Below are 25,072 nucleotides of genomic sequence, written 5' to 3' on the forward strand. Positions count from 1 at the left end.
ATGACTTATTCTTCTACCAGTCTTCTTCATGAACCCATTAGCTAACGCCTAGCCACCTAGAAATTGTTAATGAGAAGCATAGGCTCATTCACTAATACCAAATATTCCATTATAACTACTGCTACACCACTGAATGTCAGTATTCTAATGACCTAACACTGAGGATACTCCTTTGAAAAAGAATATTCTCTGCATTCCACTGATAATATACATTTCTCAGGTCTGATCATTCTACCCTTGGGAGAGTCAGTGAAAATTCAAAGTTCTGACTTTCAGGAAAGGGAACAGCAGGGAAAAGATGTGAAAAAAGAGGGTGGTAGAGTTGGCTTCAAACTTCATGTAAATAAAGATTTCCCTTGTTTATAGTTTTACATGACTACTGTGCTTTGTGAGACTTAAATGGGGATATTTTTCCTACCACTGAAACCATTTTCCTTATTTTTTAAGACACACAGCTAACCTGAACTTCCTGAAGTAAGACTAAAACTGCAGTAATGCTGAGACTCAATGTATGATATTCTTGGTCAAAATCAAATCATTAGTCAACTGAAAAAAGTATAGAACATTAAAAGGGAGAGTACTAAAGAGGGTATTATTGTGTTCTATGGGGTGTAGGCTCACAGTAGAAACTACATCGAGCTGGAGAAGTCTGGCGAGCTAGTTCTCCATGGAATAAAAGAGTCCATTTAATTGGAGTTTTCACAAAAAGCAAATAATTCTCCATTTTATGTTAGCCAAAAGAATATTCATGTTGCATTTTCATATGTAAAATGAGTTCCTTCTAAGCACTAAACTTTTATTAGTCTGGTGGGTTTGAGAGCTTTTCATGGGGAAAAAAAAGCCCTATCAGGTCTGGAAACTGGGCATCATAAATGGCAGTCAGAAATTACTGCAAAAAACATTCAGAAGCAGAGTTACATTGCAGGAAGTAAAAATCACTGACAATTTGAATCATTTCTGAAGGCACAACCACCTCCAAACTTTCCAACAGAACTTAGGTAGAGCAGTAAACTAAGAATCAAGGTTCTATTTCTCTATCCTTTCATTCTATAAGCACGTATTTCTCGATTGTGGACTGTATGCCAGGTAGTTGTAGACACTAGGAATATAGTGGTGAACAAAACAACCAAAAATTCCTCCCCTCATGGAGCTTTAATTTTATTGGGAAGAGACAATAACAAGATACGGTAATATGCTAACTGCTGATAAGTGCTAAAGACAAATAGAATGGAGGATGAGGGATAAGAAGGTTTGGGGAAAGTTTCTATTTTAGACAGAGCAGTCACTGAGAAGGTCATATTTGAAAAAAGACCTGAAGGAGGTGAGGAAGTGAGCCAGGGAGATGACTGTGGAGTACAGCAGGGAGAGCATTTCAAGTGCAAACCGCATTTGAACAGCAAGTACAAAGGCTCTGACACAGGAGTAAGACCAGGCCAGTGAGGCTTGAGCAGAGCGAACCAGGGGGAGAGAAGTAAGAGATGAGGAGATGAGGTCAGAGATCATAGTGTATAGTTCATGAGGGAGGCAAGGGCAGGTTCAGGGAGATGGACTAATTAGGAAGCATTTGCAGTAATCTAGATGAGAAAGGATGGAGGCTTGGACCAGGGTTGTGGCAGCACTGAATGTGAGATATGGTGAGATTCTGAATATCTGAATAACGTTGAGAGTAAACTAAATAGGATGTGCCAGTGGATCAAGTAAGGGGTGTAGAGAAGGACAGGAGTCAAGGAAGACTCCAATCTTTCTGGATTGAGCAACTAAAAAAATGGAGTTGTTCATTGCGGTGGGGAACTCTGTAGGAGGAGATCTGAGGTGGGTAGATGAGAAGCTCAGTTTCTGACATGTTATTTTGAGATGCCTACTACCCAACCAAATATTTGTTTTTCAATCAAACAAAGCAAGAAGTCTGGGCTAGAGAACTAAGCACAGATGGCGTCAGCATATTGATGAATTAGTTGGAAACATCAAACAAAGGTCCTCTCTTGGGCTTTATCAATGGTGTGCTGGGTAACTTGGGTCTGTCATTGAGCTGTCCATCAGTCAGAAAGAGATGGATTATCACTGAACTCCAGCTTTGATCACATAATATTTCTAAGAAAGTATTATATTTAGAACAGTAGATTCTAAGGCAATCAGTTCTCAACTAATCACACTCAGCAAATGTTACTGAGCACCTATTACGTATTAAGCACTGCAAAGCACTGGGAATATAGTAATGAAAGACAGACATGGTGGACTCTCCCTCTAGACAAATTAGTGTAATGAGGGAGACAAAATGAAAACAATACTATCACATATATGATTAATTAATTAATAGTAATTGTGGCAAATCCTATATAGGAGAAGTTATAGAAGGTAGACTATTTGTGAGTATGTTTCTTCCTGGAAAACTTCCCCCGATACATGGTGTACTCCCACTGTACTTCCTCTCCCACTGTACATACAGTCTCTCAGGGACCAATGACATCACCAAAATGACACTTATGTTCCTAAGGAAATAGTCAGTCTTTAAATATGGTAAAGTATTCATGACCATCTTAACCTTTAAGAATCTTAAATGAAAATACTACGTCCATCTCATTCAATGTTGAACTACCTATACAATGAGCTGTGATCTCTTCACATTTCTGGGACCAGGGGTCACATAAAATAAAGTGTAGTCTGCATTTGGCTGAAAGAGAAAACAGAATGCTACACCTGAATTCTACTCTATATAGGTACTCACACAGAATTTTAAGATGAAAGTAAGAATCAAAGGAACTCTTCTAGTCGCAGCTGACCACACAATTATACGCACAGGGATGGAACTTTAGAGCTATAAAATACGCATGATGTTAGAGAGGATGCAACCCAGTATGACTCTCATCTGATAGTATAGAAAACACAAGCTCAGGAAGACTACATGACTATATAACTTGCCCAAAGTTAAACAGCTAGTTAGCAGCAAAGCCAAGACTAAACCAAAATCTCCCCAACACTTAACTCATGCTGCACCAGTATAATTCTCACTCTGTTTTTTTCTATTAGAAAGAAGGAAAAGAAAGAATGAAATGGAGATACTGGTACAAGTTTTCACTTTGAGAGCCTTCTTTTGGAGAATGTTTTATGAACTAAAAGTATACTTTATGAAGGACTTTTAATATCCAGGTTATTGGTGCTGAAAGGGGAATAAGAGACAATTACTATATCATGGAAAGTGGCCCCAAAAGAATAAAGAATGAAGAGCTTCAAGAGGCAGCCTTAGAGATGGAGGAGCAGAAATGAGTTCTTGCCCACTTCTGTATTCCCAGTACCTAAAACAGTGCCTGATGTGTACTATGCATTCAGAACATATTTGTTGAATTTAACTGATCTGAATTAAATTACAGACTATAAAAGGCATATGTTAACATTATTTTGTTTGTGAAAGTCAAATACATTGAATCCCCATATAATGATGACAATGAGGGACCTATAACTGCATTATATCAACGTCTTTATGGTACACAATTTTTATATGTTATAGAAGATTTAGTGTGGCATATATAACTAAATATACATGCAGAAAGACAGAAAGAAAAGCTCTTATTGTGAGATTAATGAAACTTTAGATATTTGTGCAGTGCTTAACAATTTACAAAGCATTTCCATATATATACCTGTATGTATGTATATAAATATCCATGATATAATTCGATATCTAGTAGAATATTATATTTACATATTATATATCTTATATCACATACATATATATTATATGTAATAGACATTATTATCCACTATTTATTGATGATGAAATCAAAGTTCTGAGAAACTGTTATGCAGTCGGCAGGTGACAGAAGTCTGAAATGGAACTCAGGTCTCTAACACTTCCAATTCAAGTGAACCTTCTACTTGCTTTCACTGGATGTTTAAAAGATGACAGGTTTTCACTTGGAATAATGGCAAGTTTGTGTGTAACAGTCATTGTCTTTGCAACCTCCCTCTTAACAGGCAATGGGTAATAAGTCAGACATGGTTTCACAAGATACCTTGGCATGTGGAGACTGTGAACACATATCGCTAGGCTATCATGTTTAGGTGCTGGAGTTTCTCTCTTTTAAATATTTTACTATTAAATAGCATACAAATGGAGATTTACTTCTAATTCCTTATAAAGGTTAAAATTATAACAATGCAGATCAGTGACTTCAGCAGTGAAATAAAGGGTGTCCTGCATCCATGTCAATGTCAAAGAGTCGAAAAAGAATCCTTTTACTCCTTGACCCAGCCAACCTCATGCTCATCAATCGTTTGGGCTAGAGAAAGGAGCGCACAGACAAGAATCCTGCCCTGCCCTTGTTTCCCCACGTCAGTCCTGCACACTCAGCTATGGCTCACCTCGCTGTCTCCTTCCACTCCATCTCCTGACCATCCACGGCCAGCAGCTCATCCAGTTCCGTGAAGAGCTGAGGGGGCGCTGGACTGTCATCCTCCTCGCCCAGGATGAATCGGATGCGTTCTGCGGCGGGAGAGACTGCAGAAGTGAAAATACTGTGGTTAAACATTGGCTGGACAACCCTGAGGAAAGTGTAACTCCGAGCTCTTCCTCTGTCCCCGGAGCTGTTGGGCTTCCCTTCCACATTTTCAGTGGACATCTTCCTTGCTGAGCCTTCCTTGTCCCCAACCTAAAGACAAACAGGAATCCAAGGCCTTCTCTAGTCCTTTAGTTCTGAACTGTGTCTCAGCTCTCCACCGCTCTCCAGAAGGACAGGGCTGCAGTTCTGTGTGGCGAGTGGCAAAGAACCTTTAGCCCTCTGATGAGCTCAGGTCCAACCACATGACCTTCCCTCCTTCCCCACTCATGACCCATCCAAAAGTATAAGATGGAAACCAGCTTGAGCCAATCACTTTTTCTACAACAGTGGGAGGGGGCAACAGAGCACCCCAGTGCTGGGTTTCCCCCAGGCCCCCGCCTCCCAGCCACCCTCCCTCCGTCCAATGCCCAAAGCAGCCCAGGCCCTCGCAGTCTCCTCACCGCCCATAACTGCCTAACTGCAAAGTTGATGAAGGAATATTTAACAAGATGGAGGCTTTTCTTTACATAATGGCAGTGCCCAAAAGTGTTTAGTCACACTTCAGTGCACTTGAAAAACAAGCCCAAGTAAAATATTGTACACATGAGGGGAAAAAAAATTTCCAACACACTCAAGCACATAATTGAATGTCCTACTAGCTCCTTTTGACCCCATCTCCTAAAAATCATGTAATGAAAAATTAACTAGAATTTCCCCCAGGTTGCGGGCTATTTTCTCTGTCTTTAGAAAAAATGGAAAGCATTTGGAAACGGATGGTTATATTACAAAACTAAGGCCCACAGATACTCCTTATAATCCCTGGGTAAAACCAAGAATATACATGTGACTGCAGTCCGAGCACACAGATTTATTCATATGCAGAACTTTGTAGAAATATATGTACTCAACCTAAAAAAACAAAAAACTTCCTACCATCTGAAAACCACTATAATCAGGACAGAATAAAATTCCATAGATCAAAATATATTTACTACAAATAAACCCATGAAAAATATTCAACCTACCTAGTAATCAAAACTAACTATTAAAATAAAATATATGTTTTACCTATAAAAATGGCAAAAACTTTAAAGAATGATCATCTCAATGTTGACAAGGGTTTAGGACACATGTACCAGCACCTTCCAATTTATGTCGCTGGTAGGAGCCTAAATGGGAACATCTCTCTGAAGGGAAATTTGAAAAGGTATGGAAATGTTTTTAAAGTGTATCTATCCTGTGAGTCAGCAATTCTACCACTAGCAAGATGTTCATTCTAAATAAATAACAGTTGTTATCACAAAGTCTTAACTACAGAGGTGACCACTACAGCATAGTTTATAATTGAGAAAAACAGAAAAAGCTTAAATGTCCAAAAAGGAGGATTGGTTAAATAAACTATATTACAACCATTCAATCAAATACCATGTAGTCATAAAACATGAAGATGAGATTATTGTTTTTTGACACATATCTCATATAATATTAATTGAAAAAAATAAAATTACAAAATCATATGCATAAAGCAATCCCATTTTGGTAAAGAAAAAATTACACATATATCCATAAAATAGTCTGGAAATGAGAGAGCCCTCATTTTGCATGGTTCTAATGAGTGTGAATTTCAGCTACCACAGTTTGGTTAAAGAACACTAGTCGCCCAACAACACGGCTCAAGTTTCAGCTGGATGGTAAATTAACTGTGAGTAATTGCATAAAATAAAATTACTGTATTTTATGTACTGTATTTTACGTATACGTACATAACGTATATGCATCATGATCGTGACCAATCATAGTGCTCCTTTCGAAGTCTGCCAGTGATTGGTCACTACACACTTGTTATCCAGTTCATGCACAGACAGCAAAGTGTGTAGCTGTGCTGCCTTCTTGTCTTCCAATGATAAATTCATATGACATGAATAATCAAAAGAGGGAGCTAGCCAACAAAGATGAAAGTACAGCACAGAAACAAAAAGTACTAACGCTGGAAGTGAAATCTATGTCAAATACGAATGGAGTTACAGGAGACCTAGCTGATCATGGGAATGTAGATAATGCTGCCGTTCCCCATTTGAGAGACTCTAGGTGTACAGTCAGAAGAACTTAGTGAAGGCGAACTCATTAACATAAATAGTAAGGCAAGTGGTTGTAACAAAATGCTAACGATGTCCCAGAGGAAGTGATGCTGGCAAAAAAAACTTCATGTTAAAGGAACCCTCAGAGACATTCCCTAACACGGAAAGCGCAAAGGATAAAATGTTGGAAGCTGATCCAGACTTAGAGAGGAGAATGACAATTCCTCTGGGCATAGAAAAGATGCTCACTCCATTTCATAAATTGTACTGTAGGAAAAAGGGAAACTACTTCCGATAAGATTTTACAAAGAAATCAACCACTATAATCTCAATGTTTCTAATGTTTTAAATTAGCAAATACTAAATAAATACTAGTTTTACTATTTTTTTCACTTCCCTATACCTTTATAGCCAACAGTAAGAGAGATTTCAATGATTTGGCAAATTTTTTTAAAGGTCAAAGAACAATAATAACTTGTCCCATTGATCATTAGGATTGTTTTATATAATTTCAGCTTGCATAGTCATTTTTATGGTCCTGCACTACAGTGTAAAGCAAGGACTGCCTGTATACATACCTTTTAAATGTTATGCAGTTTGTTTCTAGGACCTCTATTTTCTTCCTTTCACTTTCCTATCAATTCTAAAATGTGCACAACTCATTCATGTATTCATTCAGCAATATTTATTGAGTACTGTCTATGTTCTAAATAGGCTCTGCTTCAGGCTTTGAAGATAAAGCAAAGAACCTGACAAAAAGGTCCCTATTCTTACTGAGTTTACATGCTAGGAGGGAAAACAAACATTAACTAATTAATTAATTAGTTAAGTGAATAAATAAATTAGTACATAAACCAATAAACAAGAAAAATATCTGCAAACTGTTTTGTGTTCACAGAACATTAAAATAAGGTAACCGAATACATATTAATATAAGATACAATATGTTTTACTTTTGTAATTAGAAAAAAACAGCTTTGAAATTTCTTAAATCTCTGGGAGAAAAAAATCTAAAGTTCCAGGACTTTTGTGTAAAAACATTTGCAGTGTCTTTCCAATCAAGAAATGGGATGTGTAACTATTTTAGAGGATCAGAGAGGGCGTGAAAGAAATGATATGGGGGTAAGAAATGATTGGCAGGATTTAGAATCTGGACACTACTCCTAACAAGTAGAGTGTTCACACTACTAGAAATGTAGTTATTCAGCAGAGTGGTTCTGAAACTGACAGTCACAATTTAACTGACTTTTCGTCAATATTCAACATCAAAGATCCCTGAGATAGAATTAGCTTTTAGAAGGGAAAAGTCTACGTTAAGAGAATCAACTTTTTGTCCCTTTCTAAAAGATATGATGTGGGTTTGTCCCCATCTCTAACAGAGAAGAATAAATGTCTCTCCTGCTTAAAGAACAGATTCTCCCGCACAGACAACCACACACATCTTTGCTGAGCTCTAATCCACAGAGCATTACTCTGTGGTCTGGTGCTCTCAGGTTAGGGAAACACAACTCACTGCTTATCAGACAGCAATTCAACTGTGACTTCTGTAAAGTGGAATGGAAGAAGGATGTAACGTTGTTACCTCCAGGTCTTCCTCTCCAGGTACCATATCTAAGCACCTTTCATAAGTTGTCTTATTTATTAAATACAGCCTGTGATCAACCAATATAACAATCCCTTTGGGATAAAATTCCAAAATTGCGTATCAAAAATGAGCTTGCTACTCTAGTTTCTTTCCTCAGCTGCTCCCCTAATCAGAAGGAAGCTTCCCCAGGAATCAGAAATAAGAGGTCACAGCAATTGTACTGTCAGTATCAACATGTGGGAGGGGCATCCTCTATGGCCAGCAAATACCCTCCCCAATTTCTAACACCATTCTTAAGACAAAGATATGCAGAGTGAGAGTTTGCCCAATGAAGTACGTCAGGAATTTTGTTTTTTCCCCATAACTTTTGATCAGATCAAGAAATGAGCTAAATACAAGACAGGATTGCACTGAGACTCTGGAGCGAAACTGTCTGGGTTTGAATCCAAACTCTGCTGCTTATTTGCTGTGTGATCTGAGAAAAGCTAGTTAACCTCTCTGTGTCTCAAGTTCTCCACCTGAAAAATGGGATGATGATGATCACCATAGTAGCTAAAATACAAGGTTTAAATTCATTTAAAAATCGTTGACCCTTACTAGCAAAACCTGCCTAGCTTCTAAAAAAGAAAGCTCTCACAGATATTAGCCTTGACAACCCTTACATGTTGAAAATATATAAGGTAAGAGAGAAAATAGCCAAAAGTGCTGCAGGTTTTACTTCAGTGAATTAAGTGGCTTCAGTAATGAGAACACAAAGGTGTGTGTTTTAGGAAACAGCCAATAAAAGAACAAGGGGAAAATAAAGAAACCCCTTCCGCCTCACTTTAATACTGGGGGAGGGGGGGCCGGTGGGGGGCAAAAACATCAATCAACTTGCTTTACGGATGAATAGATTATGATTCTAAGTAATACCTAATCTAGTTTCATCATAAAAGAGAACCTGGAGAAAAAAATGAGACAGGGTGACAGGGAGGAAAGAAAGGGGAGAGAGAAACTGTCAAATTCATCCAATCACCTTTGTCAGAACAGAAGGCCCGTAGATCAAAAGGAAGTTAATGTCTCTAATCTGCCTTGAGTTTTTTCTTTTTTTATTCTGCCCTCTGGTTAAAATGTGTTTTGGCTTTTTTGAGTAGCTCTAGAATTTCCTGGAGGGTCCTATATCAACATGGTTTCTCTGACCCAGGTCCACGTGTTGGAAGACAACGTGATGGTCTGCAGGGCTTGGGGACACCCAGTGCTCCCAAACCCCCATTGCCAACCAGAAGAAGGCAAATGTAGGGCAGGGATGCTGTCCACTTGCTGCCGCCACCAGCTACTGCAGCAGACATCACTTCCACACCCGCACGGTCTCTCCTGTGGAGCTTGAACTTGGCCTCCGCGTTTGCCTTTCATGTAACTCTGGCCTCAATCTGTGCATTCAACCTTTTCTCCCACAGCAACCCTGAAGTGTCTTGTGACAAAATATACCTGCTCATTTTCAGATCTGTTCCTTTTTCCTGTCTAGAATATTCTTTTCTTTCCTAACTCTGATTCAATTTCTAAGGCCCAGATGGAGAGTCTCTCTTTTCCAATAACCTATACTAACCATTCCCAGAGACATGAATCTCTCCTTTATTCAAACCATAACAACACATTATGTCTGAATTACTCATTTAGGCACTAACAAATATACAGCTTGCTCATTAGTACCTAAACTTTTGTAGATGCACCTTCTCTATCCAACTAGGTCACCAAGGCCCTGGAAGACAGGGTCTGTATTTTATGCACCTTCCTTAAAGACCAACACAGTAGTGTGTACCTAACAGTCACTTTGAGTATTAATGAATTAGACATGACTAAATAAACCTTGGACATTTTCAAATACACAAACACACAACTGCTTGCAAAAAGCAGCTTACGTTAAGAACTCTGAAATGGAAAATAAGTTTGGAAAACTGTCCTTATTCTACGCTTCCCCTTAATCCATCTTTGCATGAGCTGCACCAAAATATAGTCGCCATTCCCTGTACAGAAAGTCGCGAATAAAAGAATGAATATTTCCGGTGAGCTATTTTCCTCTGCTAGATGCAATCTCCTCCTACCCTGAGGGACCACAACATTTAATGTGCACATCTATTAAGACATTTAATATCCACTGCTTGGTGTGTTATTCGTTGCTGTACTTTTTCTTCGCAGCTTTTCATGCCTTACCTAAACTGCTCTTGGCACCTATCTTGGGCACAGTGAAGTTATACAAAAGAGAATGGATGGAAAAATGAGTAAAAGAATGAATGAAACAATGAATAATACATATTCTGCCCCAGTTCCTCACAACCTATCGTTCTATGCTTCTATCCTCTGCCTCTTTTTAAGCGCAACTAGGAAAATGACATGATGTAAAAAAATGAAAACCCTGGAGGCTTAGCAATATTTGAAGTATAGTTCCTACACTCTCATTTGATAATGTAATTAATATTTATTAGTTTTTAGTGCATGCAATACACTATGGTATTTGTTGAAATGACACAAAATGTTTTTTAAGATAAGATCTCTGTCCTCAAGGAACTTAAAGCTGGAAGATAACACATAATAATGGGAAAAAAATGCTATCAATAAAAATGTAACACTCAATAACTAACATTTTTGAATTGTTACACTGTACTAGGCATTGTGTTTAGTACTTTCCAGTTACATCATTTATTTTACACAAGGCTGTGAAATATCCACTACTATTATTCTCTTGTATTACTCTCACATTACAGATAGGGAAACTGAGTATTAAGAGGCTAAGAGACTTCCCCAAGATCACACAACTAGTAAGCGATATGACCTCAAACCCACTTGTGTTACTTCCAAGCCCATATCTTAGGCACCACACTCTAATGGGTGATCTCATTTTCCAAAATGGTCAGATTTCCATATGAACAGTACAGACAGTAAATGTACTGGATTTCAGAAGAGGCAGAAATCATAATGGCATATGAAATAGTCCTAAAGTAAATTAATTTAACATTTGGTTCATTATCCACTGAAAGGCAATTTGTGAACATGCCCTTTTATTTGTGGTCTGCGAAGCATCCCACTGTGGTCACCCTGCAGGCTACCCAAGAAAAAAATTTTTAATAGAAATAATGATCATAACGAACATTCATACTGTGCATGACAAGCTTACATGCAAATTCCCTTCTGTGGGTTAAGTGAGGACTTCTGGATTTCGTATTTTCTCCTTGTCAAAGTCCACCATCTGGTAAAGTCTCAGATCTCAAACCAAAGTATAAAAAGAAGTAACTATTTGTTTCTTTAAGTTATTAATGTGCTATCACCAACTGTTTTACATAGTTATCATTTTAAGTATTCATTTCTCTTCTTCATTCTGAGATAAAAGTCTGCAGGTATATACCATGGTTGTTAAAACTTCCACAATTTATCTGATTATTAGGCCATCGTAGTACTCTAAAAATACACTTAAATGTATATATCAAATCCTCAAACTTCTTTTCCCATTCATAAGAAATGATAACTAGCTAAATGAATAAATCTCCATATACATATAAATCTTTAACATACATACACACATTTTAGTGGCATCTGTTACTCCTGCCCACCTAGCAACCCTAACCTCTTTTTCTGATAACAGCACCCCATTTTCCTTTGGAGAACCATCTTTATCCTTGTTAAGTCCACCGAGGCTGAATTACCCCCTGTGACACAGGCCTGGACAATGAGAATATCACAATTCTTGGCCACAGCAATTAATTTTCGAGTGGGCACTTCATCTAATCCAGGCCAATCAAAATGAAAAAGCATCAGCTTTTTGTTGGAACTTCCAGGAAATAAATTTTCACTTTATGCTAAGGTGATAAGATGGTAATTAAATCTTTGAGCACAGTTGGTCACCTTGCAACCCTAAGGGAAAAGCCTGCCTGGGAATTAGAAACTCAGAACCAAGACAGAAACAGGCTCCTGGTGCCATCATTTAAGCACCTAGGTCCAGCCATGCCTGAAGTCAGTAACTTTTCAATCATATGTAAGGATTCCCTTCTAGCTAAAAGTAATGAGGCAATTTTTTTTGTCACTTACAACCAAAGATTTATGATATAGACATCTATGATTCCATTTGAATGGGTTAGGGTAGAACTAACTTAAATTAGCCATCCACATATCAGCATCTTCAAAATAATTGCATTGAAGAACCTGTTTTTATAGAATCCAACTTTCAGTGGAGTAATCTGTACGAGTTCATCTAGAGTTTCTCCATGCCCTAATCTACCTCTACTTCAACATATCCAGAAAATGACTGCTGATTTACATGCTGGCAGGCTCTAGACAGGTAAATTAGATGGTTACTTTTTCTGTTTCAAATTAGCTAAGAAATTGAAACAGCCAAATAGCATTCATTTAGATGGATAATTTTTTTAAATACTTAGGTATCCATGTATTAATAAGCTCCCACACATGAAAAGCTGTCAATTATCACAATTATCCTTAATATGCCATGACATTATTATGCAGCTATAAAGAGTCAACAGCACAAAGAGCCTAGATTTCAGAATACTACCCAAGCAATCTTACTTAGGGGCAGAGAAAGCTCAATTTCAGCCAACAAGAGGTGATAAAAACTGGAGTTCGCTGAGGCATTTTTGGAAAATATCTGTGTCTTAGGCTTTCATCTTCAAAATGTTGAAAAAGATATTTACCTACAGTTTACATTACAAAAATGTTATCAGGACTCAAGTCATATTTACAAGACATTCAGAATTCTTTAGAACAAAAAGGTGGTAGCCCTTACATTCCCCAACTTATTCTTTCTCCTTCATAATTTCTGCTAACACAGTGGGTTGGAAAAATTAAAACTAGGCTTTTCAGTGGTGTTAATACATGTACTTAAAATGCTGCTAAGCCATTCACAAAGAAGTAGTCCCAGTGATGGTCTAGCAGTCAAATAAATTTTATCTATGAAACTTAAGGGCACACCATATTGAAACATTGGCTCAAAGCCTTTTGGGTCTGCTGATGCTTTTTATTAATCATTCCAATTATATTAATTATATTATTAATATTATTCCAATATTTCAAGAATCTCTATCAGAAAGACTTAAAATTCTAATCAGTCATTTTGGGTTTTAGCAGCCTCAGTAGGGACCTAAACTAAGTAACTATTACAGACTGAATTATGTCCCTGGCAAAATTCATGTTGAAACTCTAAGCCCTAATGTGATGATATTTAGAGATGGAGCCTTTGGGAAATAATTGCGTATAGATGAGGTTATGAGAGTGGGCCCTTCACAATGTGATTAGTGCCCTTATAAGAAGAGACACCAGAGAGCTTGCTTCCTCTTTCTCTCCAACATGTGAGGACACAGGGAGAAAGCTGCCATGGAACTGGGCCCTGACCAGGGAACCAAATCAACTGATACTTTGATCTTGACTTCTCAGCCTCCATAACTGTGATAAATAATTTCCTATTGTTTAAGCTATATAGTCTATGATATTTTGTTACAGCAGCCTGAGCTAATACAGTAACTAAACTAACTAATGGTGAAACTAAACTTTTTGACTTATTTTTCTGGATTTTTCTCATCACCATATCATTTTCCCTACTTCATTTAATCCAAGTTTGCATGATATTCATGAGTGCTTGCGGGGGGGAGGGATGGGCTCATAAAACAGTAATAACCCAATTTCACTGACACTGCTCTAGTTGCATATCATAAGACTGCACCCCATTGATAAATCTACCTCCCAAGTATTTTCTGGGTCCCCAAGGGATGTTTCACACTTATCCTTTTGGCTCCAACCCCACTGTTGCTACCCTCTGTCTGCAAAATCACCTGCAAAGGGTACCACATTTTAGACCCTGTCACTAGGGCCCAGCATGGCAATGTCATTAGCCTGCCAAGGAAGTCAGCTTCCAAAGTTCCCAAGGAGGCAATATCCAAGGTGCCAAAGCAACACAGTAATGAAAAAAAAAAAAGCAGGTGACCAAGAAGATTGGTGGAATATCATAACAGAAAATGTGGATTTTGATGAGTCAGTACATTGGTTCAGAGTGTTGTTTGGCCCCTGCTTGAGTCTTAAGTTATGTCTTTTGACATCTACCACATGCCAGAGAATTTCCAGAAGAAAAAAGATTCAAGTAAGGAAGAGAAATTCCTACAACCATGTCTATTCACTCAAATTTAACCACCAGGGTGTATCTGCCTTGTTACAAGGTACCTAACGCCTTACATATCTGGATAAGCATTAACTTTTGGTTCTTATTTTTAACTCCCTTCTAGTCGTTTGTTCAGATCAAATTCCTTTCCCCAAAGAACCAGCTTTATCCTGACCTTTCCTTCAGTGAATCAATAAATTCTGTTTTGTTTATTCCAGTTATAATTGGGTTTCTTACACTTGTAACCAAAGGCTGATTTATATAGTATATATAGAAAAAAAAAAAAACAGAACCAAATGTTAACAATTACTATCCCTAAATGATGGAATTATTGATTATTCTTGTTTTCCTCATTTTGCTTATGTGTAATTTCCAAATTTTCTAAAATTAACATTAATGTCATTATTATAAGGAAAACAAACCTATTAAGGTATTTTTAATTGCTAACCTGAGGACAGTCATGCCAAATTAGTGCCAGACACTTCCCTACCGTACTTGAAACTACAGAATCTCAATTATCTTTCTCAACAAATGTCCAAAACAAGCATAACCCTCGTGCATTTGCCTTCACGGCTGTCTAGGGATTCAAACAGCCAGTTTTGAACCATGTAACAGGACTGGCCATGGTTCTGAAAGCTAGCAGGCGAAGCAGGCACACAGGCCTAAAAATAACTCCATGGGCACAGAACAATGGAGACAGAGTGAGGGGCTTTCCATGCAAGTGGCATGGAAAAGTAAGATGCTTTCTGTAAAGAGGAACTCACCCTTTAATTAAGATGGTAAAAAATGTGGCCACCAGCAAGCCTTTCCTAAAAGACTGAAAAGTCCCTAATGCATGTCACAGTTCCCGTTTCCATTTTCCTTTAATTTCTCACTCCCTACTTCACTTCTCTTTGCTCTGCCAGAGCTGTCCATGATAAGGGTTATATGATGAATCACTCTGCTTAAGAGTGAATACATCAGCATTTTCTCCAGGTTCAACTCAGAACAATTATCAGCACAATTTATACCCTGAGGTTTCCAAAGTCAGACTCAATTCTCATCAACATTAGGAAATCTTCCCGATTCCCAAAATAAACTCTACAGACTTGCTGGAGTGCAACTCTCTTCTATACAAAGTAGCTACATTTACTGCTCCAATATTAGTGTCACAACCACCACGCTAATGCTGCCATTAGATGCCTCCGCATACAAAAGAAGGCATCCTCCTCTCTGTAGGCTGTCTTTCAAAATGCCTAGGAATATAAAAGCACCAAGCCTTAGAGAATCTTTAGGACTCCTGACTTCATCCCCATGTGGCCAAAATATTCTACCCATCTTTCCTGGATAGCAATATTGAAAAATGTGATTCAAAACATAATCCCATTAAAAAGGGAGAGTGGGGAATGGGGACATCAAGGAAACATTACATAGGTGCTGATTTTTTCTAAAGAAAAAAAAAAGTCACATTCCCCACAGATGTATCACTGCTCTAAAGATTTTGATAGAACTCTGAATGTAATACAGAAATGTCAGCAAGATTCTACAGTAAGCTTTTCCGCCTTAAGTCTGCTCTGAGTTGAAGATCCAAAATTAGTGGCAGTTATCCCCCACTTCTCTGAAGCTTAATTACATTCTCGGCAAAGAAAAATATATATAGCAGGTCCTCCAACACTACCAATTTGACATTAATAGTTTCACCGTTCTCAGACAACACGATGCTTCATTTGCCTTGTTTTATCTACCCAGAAGGCTCTGCATTATTGAAACCAACCAGCAACATATGTCCCCTGGCCAGCAAAGACCTCAAAACCAGGCCAGAATCCTAAAGACCACTTGTAAAGCCTGAGAAATGGCACATGGATAACAAGAGTCTAATTAATATAAACAATACGTTTTCATGCTGTTTCATTAAGTACCTTCCCAAATTATCAATAGAGCATTTAAAAAATGCTAAATCCATTTTCAGTAACAAATAAAGTGAAATCAGCTAAGTTTTTAGAACCATATTTTAGAAGAGAGGAGCATCATTTGTTACAGAAATAGACTTCCTTCTAGCTTATCCATACAGCTAAACCACACAAAGCTGGTAGAAAACATAGATCAGACTGTGCATGTGGGCTGGTTAGGGACTTTGATTTCCCATTAAAGTCTGCTATGAACAATCTATGTATTTCACAGAGTATTATCAACAAATGTAAGGAAGTCACCCTTTCAACACAACATGTTTTCACTATAATCTTTCCATGCGACATTTCTTTATCCCTTATATAAAAAGTGTATTTATAAGACTGCAAGTCATCTGGAGATAACCTCAGTTCATTAGAAGGAAGTAAATGAGCACCACTTCAAAAGTCATTCATTATTAACAGCTTCCTGTTCAGAAAGAACAGGCAGAGAAAGTATTTAGTCACTTCTAAGGCTTGTGGTGATGTGTAAGGCATGGCTATTCCTTAATTGGCTGCAGAATTTCCAATTAATTAAATATCAATCACAAAATTTAGAGTTCCTTTGCCTTCTCAGACGGTCACCTTTTCTTTAGATCCATCACGGGTCAGTTTAAGCTGGTTTAGAAATACTTTTGTCAATTTATCACACTTTTCAAGACCTACATAAGCTCAAATCTGTCTTTCCTAGAACTATGTTCATAAAATGCTTTAGTAGCCTTATAAAGTAGAGATTACGCATTCACCGGAAAATTGTCCAAATCCCTCTGTCACCTTCCTTTTGTGGAGGGGCAAGAAAGAGCCATGAGCAAAGTGGGATATCTGGGATTCAGATACAGAGGGATATATAAAGAATGAGACAGGGAACTCCTAATAAGACAACAGAAGGTGCTCTGGGTATGAAAAATGAGACAAACCAAAATCTCTAAGAGGAAGCCAAGATCAAATGCCAAAGCCAGCAAATACAAACAGCAAACCTAAAGGAACCAGAAGGAAGAATCAAGATCAAGTTACCAAGTTAAGAGTGAAAAGCTAGGGTAAACTGAGATGAAAGCAACCCAATGTGGATATGTAGGTGAGTCAGTAGGTCAAGGCAAATATTAAATATAAATACTCAAGTTGTCTAATAATGTGAAAATGAACTAAAGAAGTATTGTTGTTTTGGGGGCGATGATGAGAGGGGGGGATTGTTCTCAATACATTTTAAGGAGGACTTACGTAAGATACTTAAAGACCCTCCAAACCTTGCTGATATGTTGGCAAATTCCCCCCACGTGATCAATGAAGTGTTCACAGGAGCTCGTTCTCACTTCAGGGGAAACAGGTCTGTCTGGCTTAGGAAGCATTCATTGTTCGGATGGAGTTCTGCACATGCCCTCCTGGCTAGTGATAGCCAGGGAACTTACTTCTCGAGACAACACAACCCTGAGTAAACAGTAATCATGGGTGGAGTGATGGAATCGGAATTGTAAGTCCTAGATCCCGTGCTCAGCTCCAATCCCAACTGAGCAAATCCCCCTTCACCCTCTGACTCAGGTTCCCCATCTGGTTGACATATAACAACAACAGGAAAAATGAAGAAATTACAAGACACATCCATGGATGATGGAATTGAATTTTACTCTTCTGCCTTACAAAATCTATTCCGAAATACAAGACAGCGTTATTAGATTCAATGATCTACTAACGTGCTGTTCATTCTGTCATTTTTGATCTCATCTTTCATTTGAGAAACAATACCTATCAACAAATTTTCAAATGCAAAGACTAAAAAAACTGAATTTGGCATTCTTGGAGGGAAAAACTAGTAATCCTTAGCAACATTCTCACCCTTTATTTACCCTGCTTTTCAGTCAAAGATGTATAGTGAGCAGTAACTAGGAGTATTTAAAAACCAGCGATAAAGGAGTTATAAAATGAATGAAGATATTTACTCTTCCTTTTTCAATGAATTTATCATCAATTGTGGCAACAAAAATAAACCTCAGTGAAAATGACCTAAAGAGGTAAAGGCACACAACCAACTCCAGAGACCTAAGTGAGCATGAAATATTTAAGATGATTTTAAAAACTGAGACTTCACTGGAAGAAGAATAAAGCATGTGAATAAGGAAGAGGGATTCCAAACACAGAAAGGGAAAGGTATGCATGATGGTTCACAGATTAACAAAAACACACGGTAAAAGGAAGTAAGCTATGCACAAGGGTGACTTACTGAAATGAATGTGGAAATTCTATATAGAACACATGTTTTGATGCACAGGTCCTACTGACAACCAGCTACTTTTTCTCTTCAAGTAGTGTCTGTCTTCAAAGCAAATACACATCAGCAACCCAAGAGATAATAAATATTAGACAACATTGGTTATTTCTGAGCTGCACCCAAAACATATACACATGAATACCCTTAGGTATACCCACTCAGTCTCTACTCTTGCCTAACAGAGATTTTAGGAAGTGTGATTCTCTACAACAGTAGAACAAAACTCATGTTTTGTTACCATGTTCCTTTCAAAAGTCTTACTTTTTTGAAACAAGAGCCCAAACATTTTTACATATTCCATTGTTGGTTTACATAAAAATAAATTACAGTTATTAAATACACTCTGAACTTTGGCCTTATATACTCAGAGAAAAACTGGCCAATGCCCAGTTCTTACAATGTTATATTCATCTAATCCTACTTTAAACCACACCCCAAAATGCCATCTAATAGTTACCTGCGATCTCAGCTAAATAAATCCCCTAAACGGCATTGTGAAAGTCAGTTTCTAATCATTTTTCCTGGCTACTAATATAAAATAGACCTAAATATTAATATTTTATTATTTGGACATTAAATTGGTGGCTACAAAATTTTCTCCTACAGAGTAATTCAACTGAGTCATATGGATGGCTATGTCCAAGAATTCACTTCAGAAACATCAGCTGCAACTAAAATTTTTTCTGAAATGTTTGTATGGTATGTCCTGCCATGAATGACAGTCAGTTCATTTGCCTATGAAATTAGTATGCTCTGAGTCCAAAAAAAATTTTACTCTTTCACATGCTGAAATCAAGCTCACTTCAGAAGTGAGTTTCTCTTCTCTCTTGAATCTATTACTATTTTAAGTGATCAAAGACTTTGAGAACAATAACTTGGCTTACAATTCATTTGGGATAAAATCGCATGTAAGCAAACTGGGCTACACACCCACTGCAGTCTTTTCTTCCAAAATTTATACTTGTATTTTCCAGAATCACAAGATTTCATTCTTCCTCCGTCAACTGATCACCACTTGCAAGCCTCTTCGAAAGAGAGTTACTAATATGGGGTTTTTTGAAGAGTCTTCAGCTTGCTTTCTATTTTTTCCAGCCAAGCGGTATAAACTGTAATATTTGCATTAGTTAGGGCACCTGATTGGAAATATTACTTAATAAGAACATCCATCAGTAAATAGCACAAACTAGGAAGATATTATCTCTTTTAAGAACACTCCTATAACCTAAGTATTATTATCTCTATATTCATAAATGAAACATGTTCAAGGAGGTTACATACATTACTCAGATCACAAATCTAGTAATGGGGGAATCTAAGCTTTAGAATGCAGTTATGCGGATTTGGCTGACTATAAAGTCTGTACTTATTTTATTATAGTGTGTTTCCCCCTTCATTTCTATTTCTACTGTATTTCTTAACACAGGGTACCCTTCAAGAGCCCATGAACCATATCTCAAAAACATATCTGGCCATTGACTGAACTCTTTGAAAGTGAGTCATGTTAAAATCTTGATAATAACAATGTTTATTTTTCTCTTTTTAAGTAACCAAGCACTATATATTACCAAATGCCTTCCAATGAGTGCTAAACTTTTGTTACACTAAGCTTGGAATTGAGCCATTATTCCTTTACTTTTCAACAAGCCATCCATTCTATTGCTTTTAATTTATTTTCCTCTGATTATAAATGACTTTAAGAGCTGTCTAAATTCATTCCAGAGCTCAAACAACATAGCCTATAAACTTGTCAGTTTTGCAGTAATTTTTTTTTTTTAATTAATAGACTTTTACTTTTTTTTTTTTTTTTAAGTATTTGTTTATTTATTTATGGCTGTGTTGGGTCTTCGTTTCTGTGCGAGGGCTTTCTCCAGTTGCGGCAAGCGGGGACCACTCCTCATCGCGGTGCGCGGGCCTCTCACTATGGCGGCCTCTCCCGTTGCGGAGCACAGGCTCCAGACGCGCAGGCTCAGTAATTGTGGCTCACAGGCCCAGCCGTTCCGCGGCACGTGGGATCCTCCCAGACCACGGCCCGAACCCGTGTCCCCTGCATTGGCAGGCAGACTCGCAACCACTGCGCCACCAGGGAAGCCCAACTTGCCAGTTTTAACTTTGGGGGTTACAGATCTGTTTGAGAGTCAGATGAAATGTGTACAAACACATACAAGCAGAGTTTTGTAAAAAATGAATGCAGTTGCTTTGAAAAATAATTTTCTTCAAACTCATCAAACAACTTTCAAAAAATATAAAGAAGACATTCATGCCAGGGAATAAACTAACCTCCTAGGGTTGCATGTGCCTAACTTCCAGTGATGGGTGTACACTGGAAAAAAAGAATAAAATTAACTAACAGCACATACACACACACTCATAAAATCTTAGAGGATTTAAAAGAAAAAAAAAAACCCAGTATCCCATAAAAATTAGCCAAGGACCCTTACAATCTTTAAGACTATCTAACTGTCAGGGGTCAATTAGTGCTTATAATAATTCAGTACATTAGCTGAAAAAGTACCTTTCCATTTTACAGCCCTGTCTAGAGAACTTTAAAAACACATGCGATCTGTGTTTTAAAATGGCCTGTACCACCATGGTGACCAGCTGACCGCTCTGCTTTATGGACTCATTTCCCTAATCTCCACTACGGTGAAATATGTCAGACAGATGTTTCAAGGCGCATCTCTTACCAACATATTCAGGTCCAATTAAAAACATCTGCAGATCTACATTACAAATGCTTTCAAATAGAATTATTCGCTAAGGTTCAGAAATGTTAGAAATGTTCAGAGGGAGGATTTTCTTCTCTACTTCAAGTGCAGCAACTCTGTTTCAAAAGTCAGGCTGCTGGCGAATTAATTGAAGCCCAGTGGATGACATTCTGTCAAAACAATCTGCAAAAGTTTATTTTGCTGCCACAGTTCAGCTGAAACCGGTTCCTACTGCGATACTGACACTGCTATAATGTTGATTCATGCTTTTGTGTCTTCAAAAATTAATAACCGTAACTTTTGTTTTTTAAATGTTTGCAATTGCCAACAATATGCTACCTCCAACTGGCTCTAAATAAAGCAGTTCATGATTTAACTTGTTCTCAAAAGCAAGAAGCCATCTCTCTCTGAAGCTCTGGGTCCTAACTGGTTTCTCATGCAACAAAGTGAACCTAAAGATCCTACCACTGTCCTTTATGCCCAAGAAGTAGTGAGAGAGAACTTCAGAGCCATCAGCAAAGAAGTCAAAGAAGACTTTAAAATGTGCACTTTAAGTTGAAAATTTCTATGTTACGGTCACGGTCATTAAATCGTCCATGTTACAAACCAATCCTTTCATCTAATGTGCGTGTTCTTCAAAACTTTAATCAGAGGGGATAACTGAGGTAGCCACCCAGCCTCAATATATCTCTGTAAATCGCTATGCTCTGTCTTTAAACCTTAAAGAGTCTCATGAATTTTGCACTTAAAATTAATGAATTCATGTTTATTTTATTATAAAAACATTTCTTTCCAAATATCCAAGTAGAAGTAATGCTTCAGGTACATATATATTTATCCTATGTTCTGTACCACTCTATCTCAGGAGCAGCTGAAGCCCAGTCTGAGAAGGAAGTTTTCTCCGTGTCCATTGAAGAAGGTCTAAGTCAATGTCAGCCCATCCAGGTGACTATGACCAACTCTCAACCATTCTTTTCAGTTCCTCGTCATAACCAAACTGACTATGATAAAGTAATGACTATTCGAAATCTCTTGTCTATTTTTGTTTTCCCAGGAAACACAACTCAAGTCCAAGTCCTTATACAGCACAAAACACTTACTTGCCTTCTCAACCTTGATGAGGTGTATTTTGGACAGGTCAGCTCTGCCTAAATCTATGGTATTTGCATGAGTTTTAGGTTTGATGCTGTTGGACATAGATGAGGGAGAAAAACAAAGAATTCCATGGGAAAGGGAGGAACCTACAAAGTCAGCCAAATTTCCAGTCTCTCAAGATTCGGATAGTCATTGTTTGGCTTGATAATTTTATAAATTCCAAGAAAATCAAACATACTATTATTTAATATGTTTGGCTTATTCAATCTCCCTTCAACAGCATGGATAACTAATGGTTGACCATGAATGTGCAAAGTAGCTGTAGTCTATGATCCTATCAGGCAGGCTATTGATTCATTCACATTTGTAAGTTTCTATATACTCATATGTATACTATATACATGTAATGACTATACTCATCTGTATACACTATAGTACTCTGAGTGGGCTCACATCCCACAAGGGGAAAACCCACATGTAAACAGATAATTACAGTAATAGTGTTAAGAGCTTTTGATTTATTCATTCATCCAACTGACACATTAAACACCTACTGTGTATTGAGCCCCTACTAGGCACTATGCTAGGGGCTCTAACAGAATAATGTTGTTTGTTTTCCTTAAAGCATTTTGGAAGCCTACAGTTCAGTGTAGCTAGAGCACAGAGCATGAAAATGTGGTAAGAGAAGAAAGAGGAGAGTATAAAAATAGTATGAGATAAATTGTGAATGGCCCTACATACTTTGATAAGGCATTTAGACTTTATCCTCTAGTACCAATAGGGAAGTATTGAGGGCCTCAAGCAGGGAGTGGTAAAACCAGGTGTGTGTTTTAGAAAGCTGTTTAGGGCAGTGCCATAGTTGGTGGGGAGGAGGGTAGCCAGCTGTTCTTACCACAATGAATATACCTATAAAGCTGTGATGGAGTTGTGGACACCTATTCAAGTTCACTGATTTTTGCATCTCAGCATCTTTGTTTTCTTAGCTGCACACACCTTGAGAATACAGCTGCTGCTTCTGCTTGCTTCTAACAATCTAATGACCTGTGGTTAGGCTACCCTGATTCAAAACCGTACTCAGCATTTCTTTTGCCAACCTGTTCATAAACGCACCACTTCCACTTATCAGACAACATCTGATAAGCTTACCTTATTTTCATCCATACTCTTCACCCACGTAAAAAACCTAAACTAACTTGTGGCAAACCAAGACAGCAGTTCCTGCTGTAGTCAAATAATGGTGGTGTGGCTTCCAATGTCAGTGGCTTAGGAAGGTGATCCAAAACTCAGACTTCCATTCTCTCAGCTACTCTCATTCTACATTCACCACTATTAACCCTTGGTAACCAATTACACTTGAAGTATCTTTAAGTGCTTTCTCCCAAGGTTGAAAGCAAAAATCTAAAGCAGGCTTTTAGCCAAGACAATACCTGAGTTGTGTTTTCCAAACAGGCCTGATCATCAGATTCACCTGAGGTGATTAAAAACACAGATTACCCGTTTCCAAGTCTCAGTAGGTCTGAACAGAGAGGAGTGAGTCAGGAATCTGTATTTTTAAAAGATCCCCTGGGTGAGCTTATGAATTAGGCTGGTTGATAAATCCCAGATCAAAGCTACCTTATAATTAAAGCAGCATTAAGCACATATTTTTCTCTTAAGTACTTTAATGAAACTTAGGCAATCACTTTAAGTAATTGCCACCCATTTAATGTTTACTGAAACAGTTTACAACTAATTCCAATGCCATTTTCTAAACGCTTCAGGCTTACTTGGCTTTCCTACTGCACATTAAACAGTTTGTTAACTATTAATAAAGAGTGAAGAGAAATCAGAATCTGGAGGTCATTTTAACAGTTAAAGGGGCCGCCAAGAAGCATGATTTGTAATTAGCAAAACACATGTGAGATCCTTGTGGCATTAACCAGGTCCTTATGATCAGGGCTTTAAAGCAAGAGCAGCCCACGAATAAACAACTCACTTCCTAAAATAAGTCACTTTCTCTTTTTTTCCCTGTCAATCAAAAAATATACAGGAAAATACTATTTTTGCTGGTCACAATGAGTATTTGTGAGGAGACATTAGAGATAAACGAACTCAGGGCAAAGATATGTGTAAACAAAACACAAAAAATTGCTAATGGCTACTAAGTGATTACTATTCTTTTTTGGGGGGGGGGGGTGGGAATTATCAGACCAGGAATTTATTTACTTTAACATCTTTATTGGAGTATAATTGCTTTACAATGTTGTGTTAGTTTCTGCTGTTAACAAAGTGAATCAGCTATATGCATACATATATCCCCATATCCCCTCCCTCTTGCGTCTCCCTCCCACCCGCCCTTTCCCACCCCTCTAGGTCATCACAAAGCACCGAGCTGATCTCCCTGTGCTATGCAGCTGCTTCCCACTAGCTATCTATTTTACATTTGGTAGTGTATATATGTCAATGCTACTCTCTCACTTCATCCCAGCTTACCCTTCCCCCCACCCCATGTCCTCAAGTCCATTCTCTACGTCTGTGTCTTTATTAATGTCCTGCCCCTAATAGCCAAAGCAATCTTGAGAAAGAAAAACGGAGCTGGAGGAATCAGGCTCCCTGACTTCAGACTATACTACAAAGCTACAGAAATCAAACCAGTATGGTACTGGCACAAAAACAGAAATATAGATCAATGGAACAGGATAGAAAGCCCAGAGATAAACCCACACACATATGGTCACCTCATCTTTGATAAAGGAGGCAAGAATATACAATGG

The 25,072-nt window shown here is 37.9% G+C and overlaps 1 protein-coding gene across 3 annotated transcripts in view; it reads right to left on the reverse strand.

Moving 5' to 3' along the window:
• The window catches only part of SLC4A4 (solute carrier family 4 member 4), a 346,852-nt gene that overhangs the window by 200,002 nt on the left and 121,778 nt on the right, over positions 1-25,072 (reverse strand). For 2 of the 3 annotated variants that reach the window (XM_068542846.1, XM_068542845.1), the window contains exon 4: positions 4,360-4,495. In XM_068542846.1, the coding sequence (XP_068398947.1) occupies positions 4,360-4,495 (136 nt within the window). Of the gene's footprint in view, positions 1-4,359; positions 4,496-4,996; positions 5,019-25,072 lie in introns of those variants that run through there. The other variant, XM_068542847.1, reaches the window with a different exon arrangement.

The sequence above is a fragment of the Eschrichtius robustus genome, chromosome 4 (genome assembly GCF_028021215.1).
Source record: "Eschrichtius robustus isolate mEscRob2 chromosome 4, mEscRob2.pri, whole genome shotgun sequence".
Lineage (NCBI taxonomy): Eukaryota > Metazoa > Chordata > Mammalia > Artiodactyla > Eschrichtiidae > Eschrichtius > Eschrichtius robustus.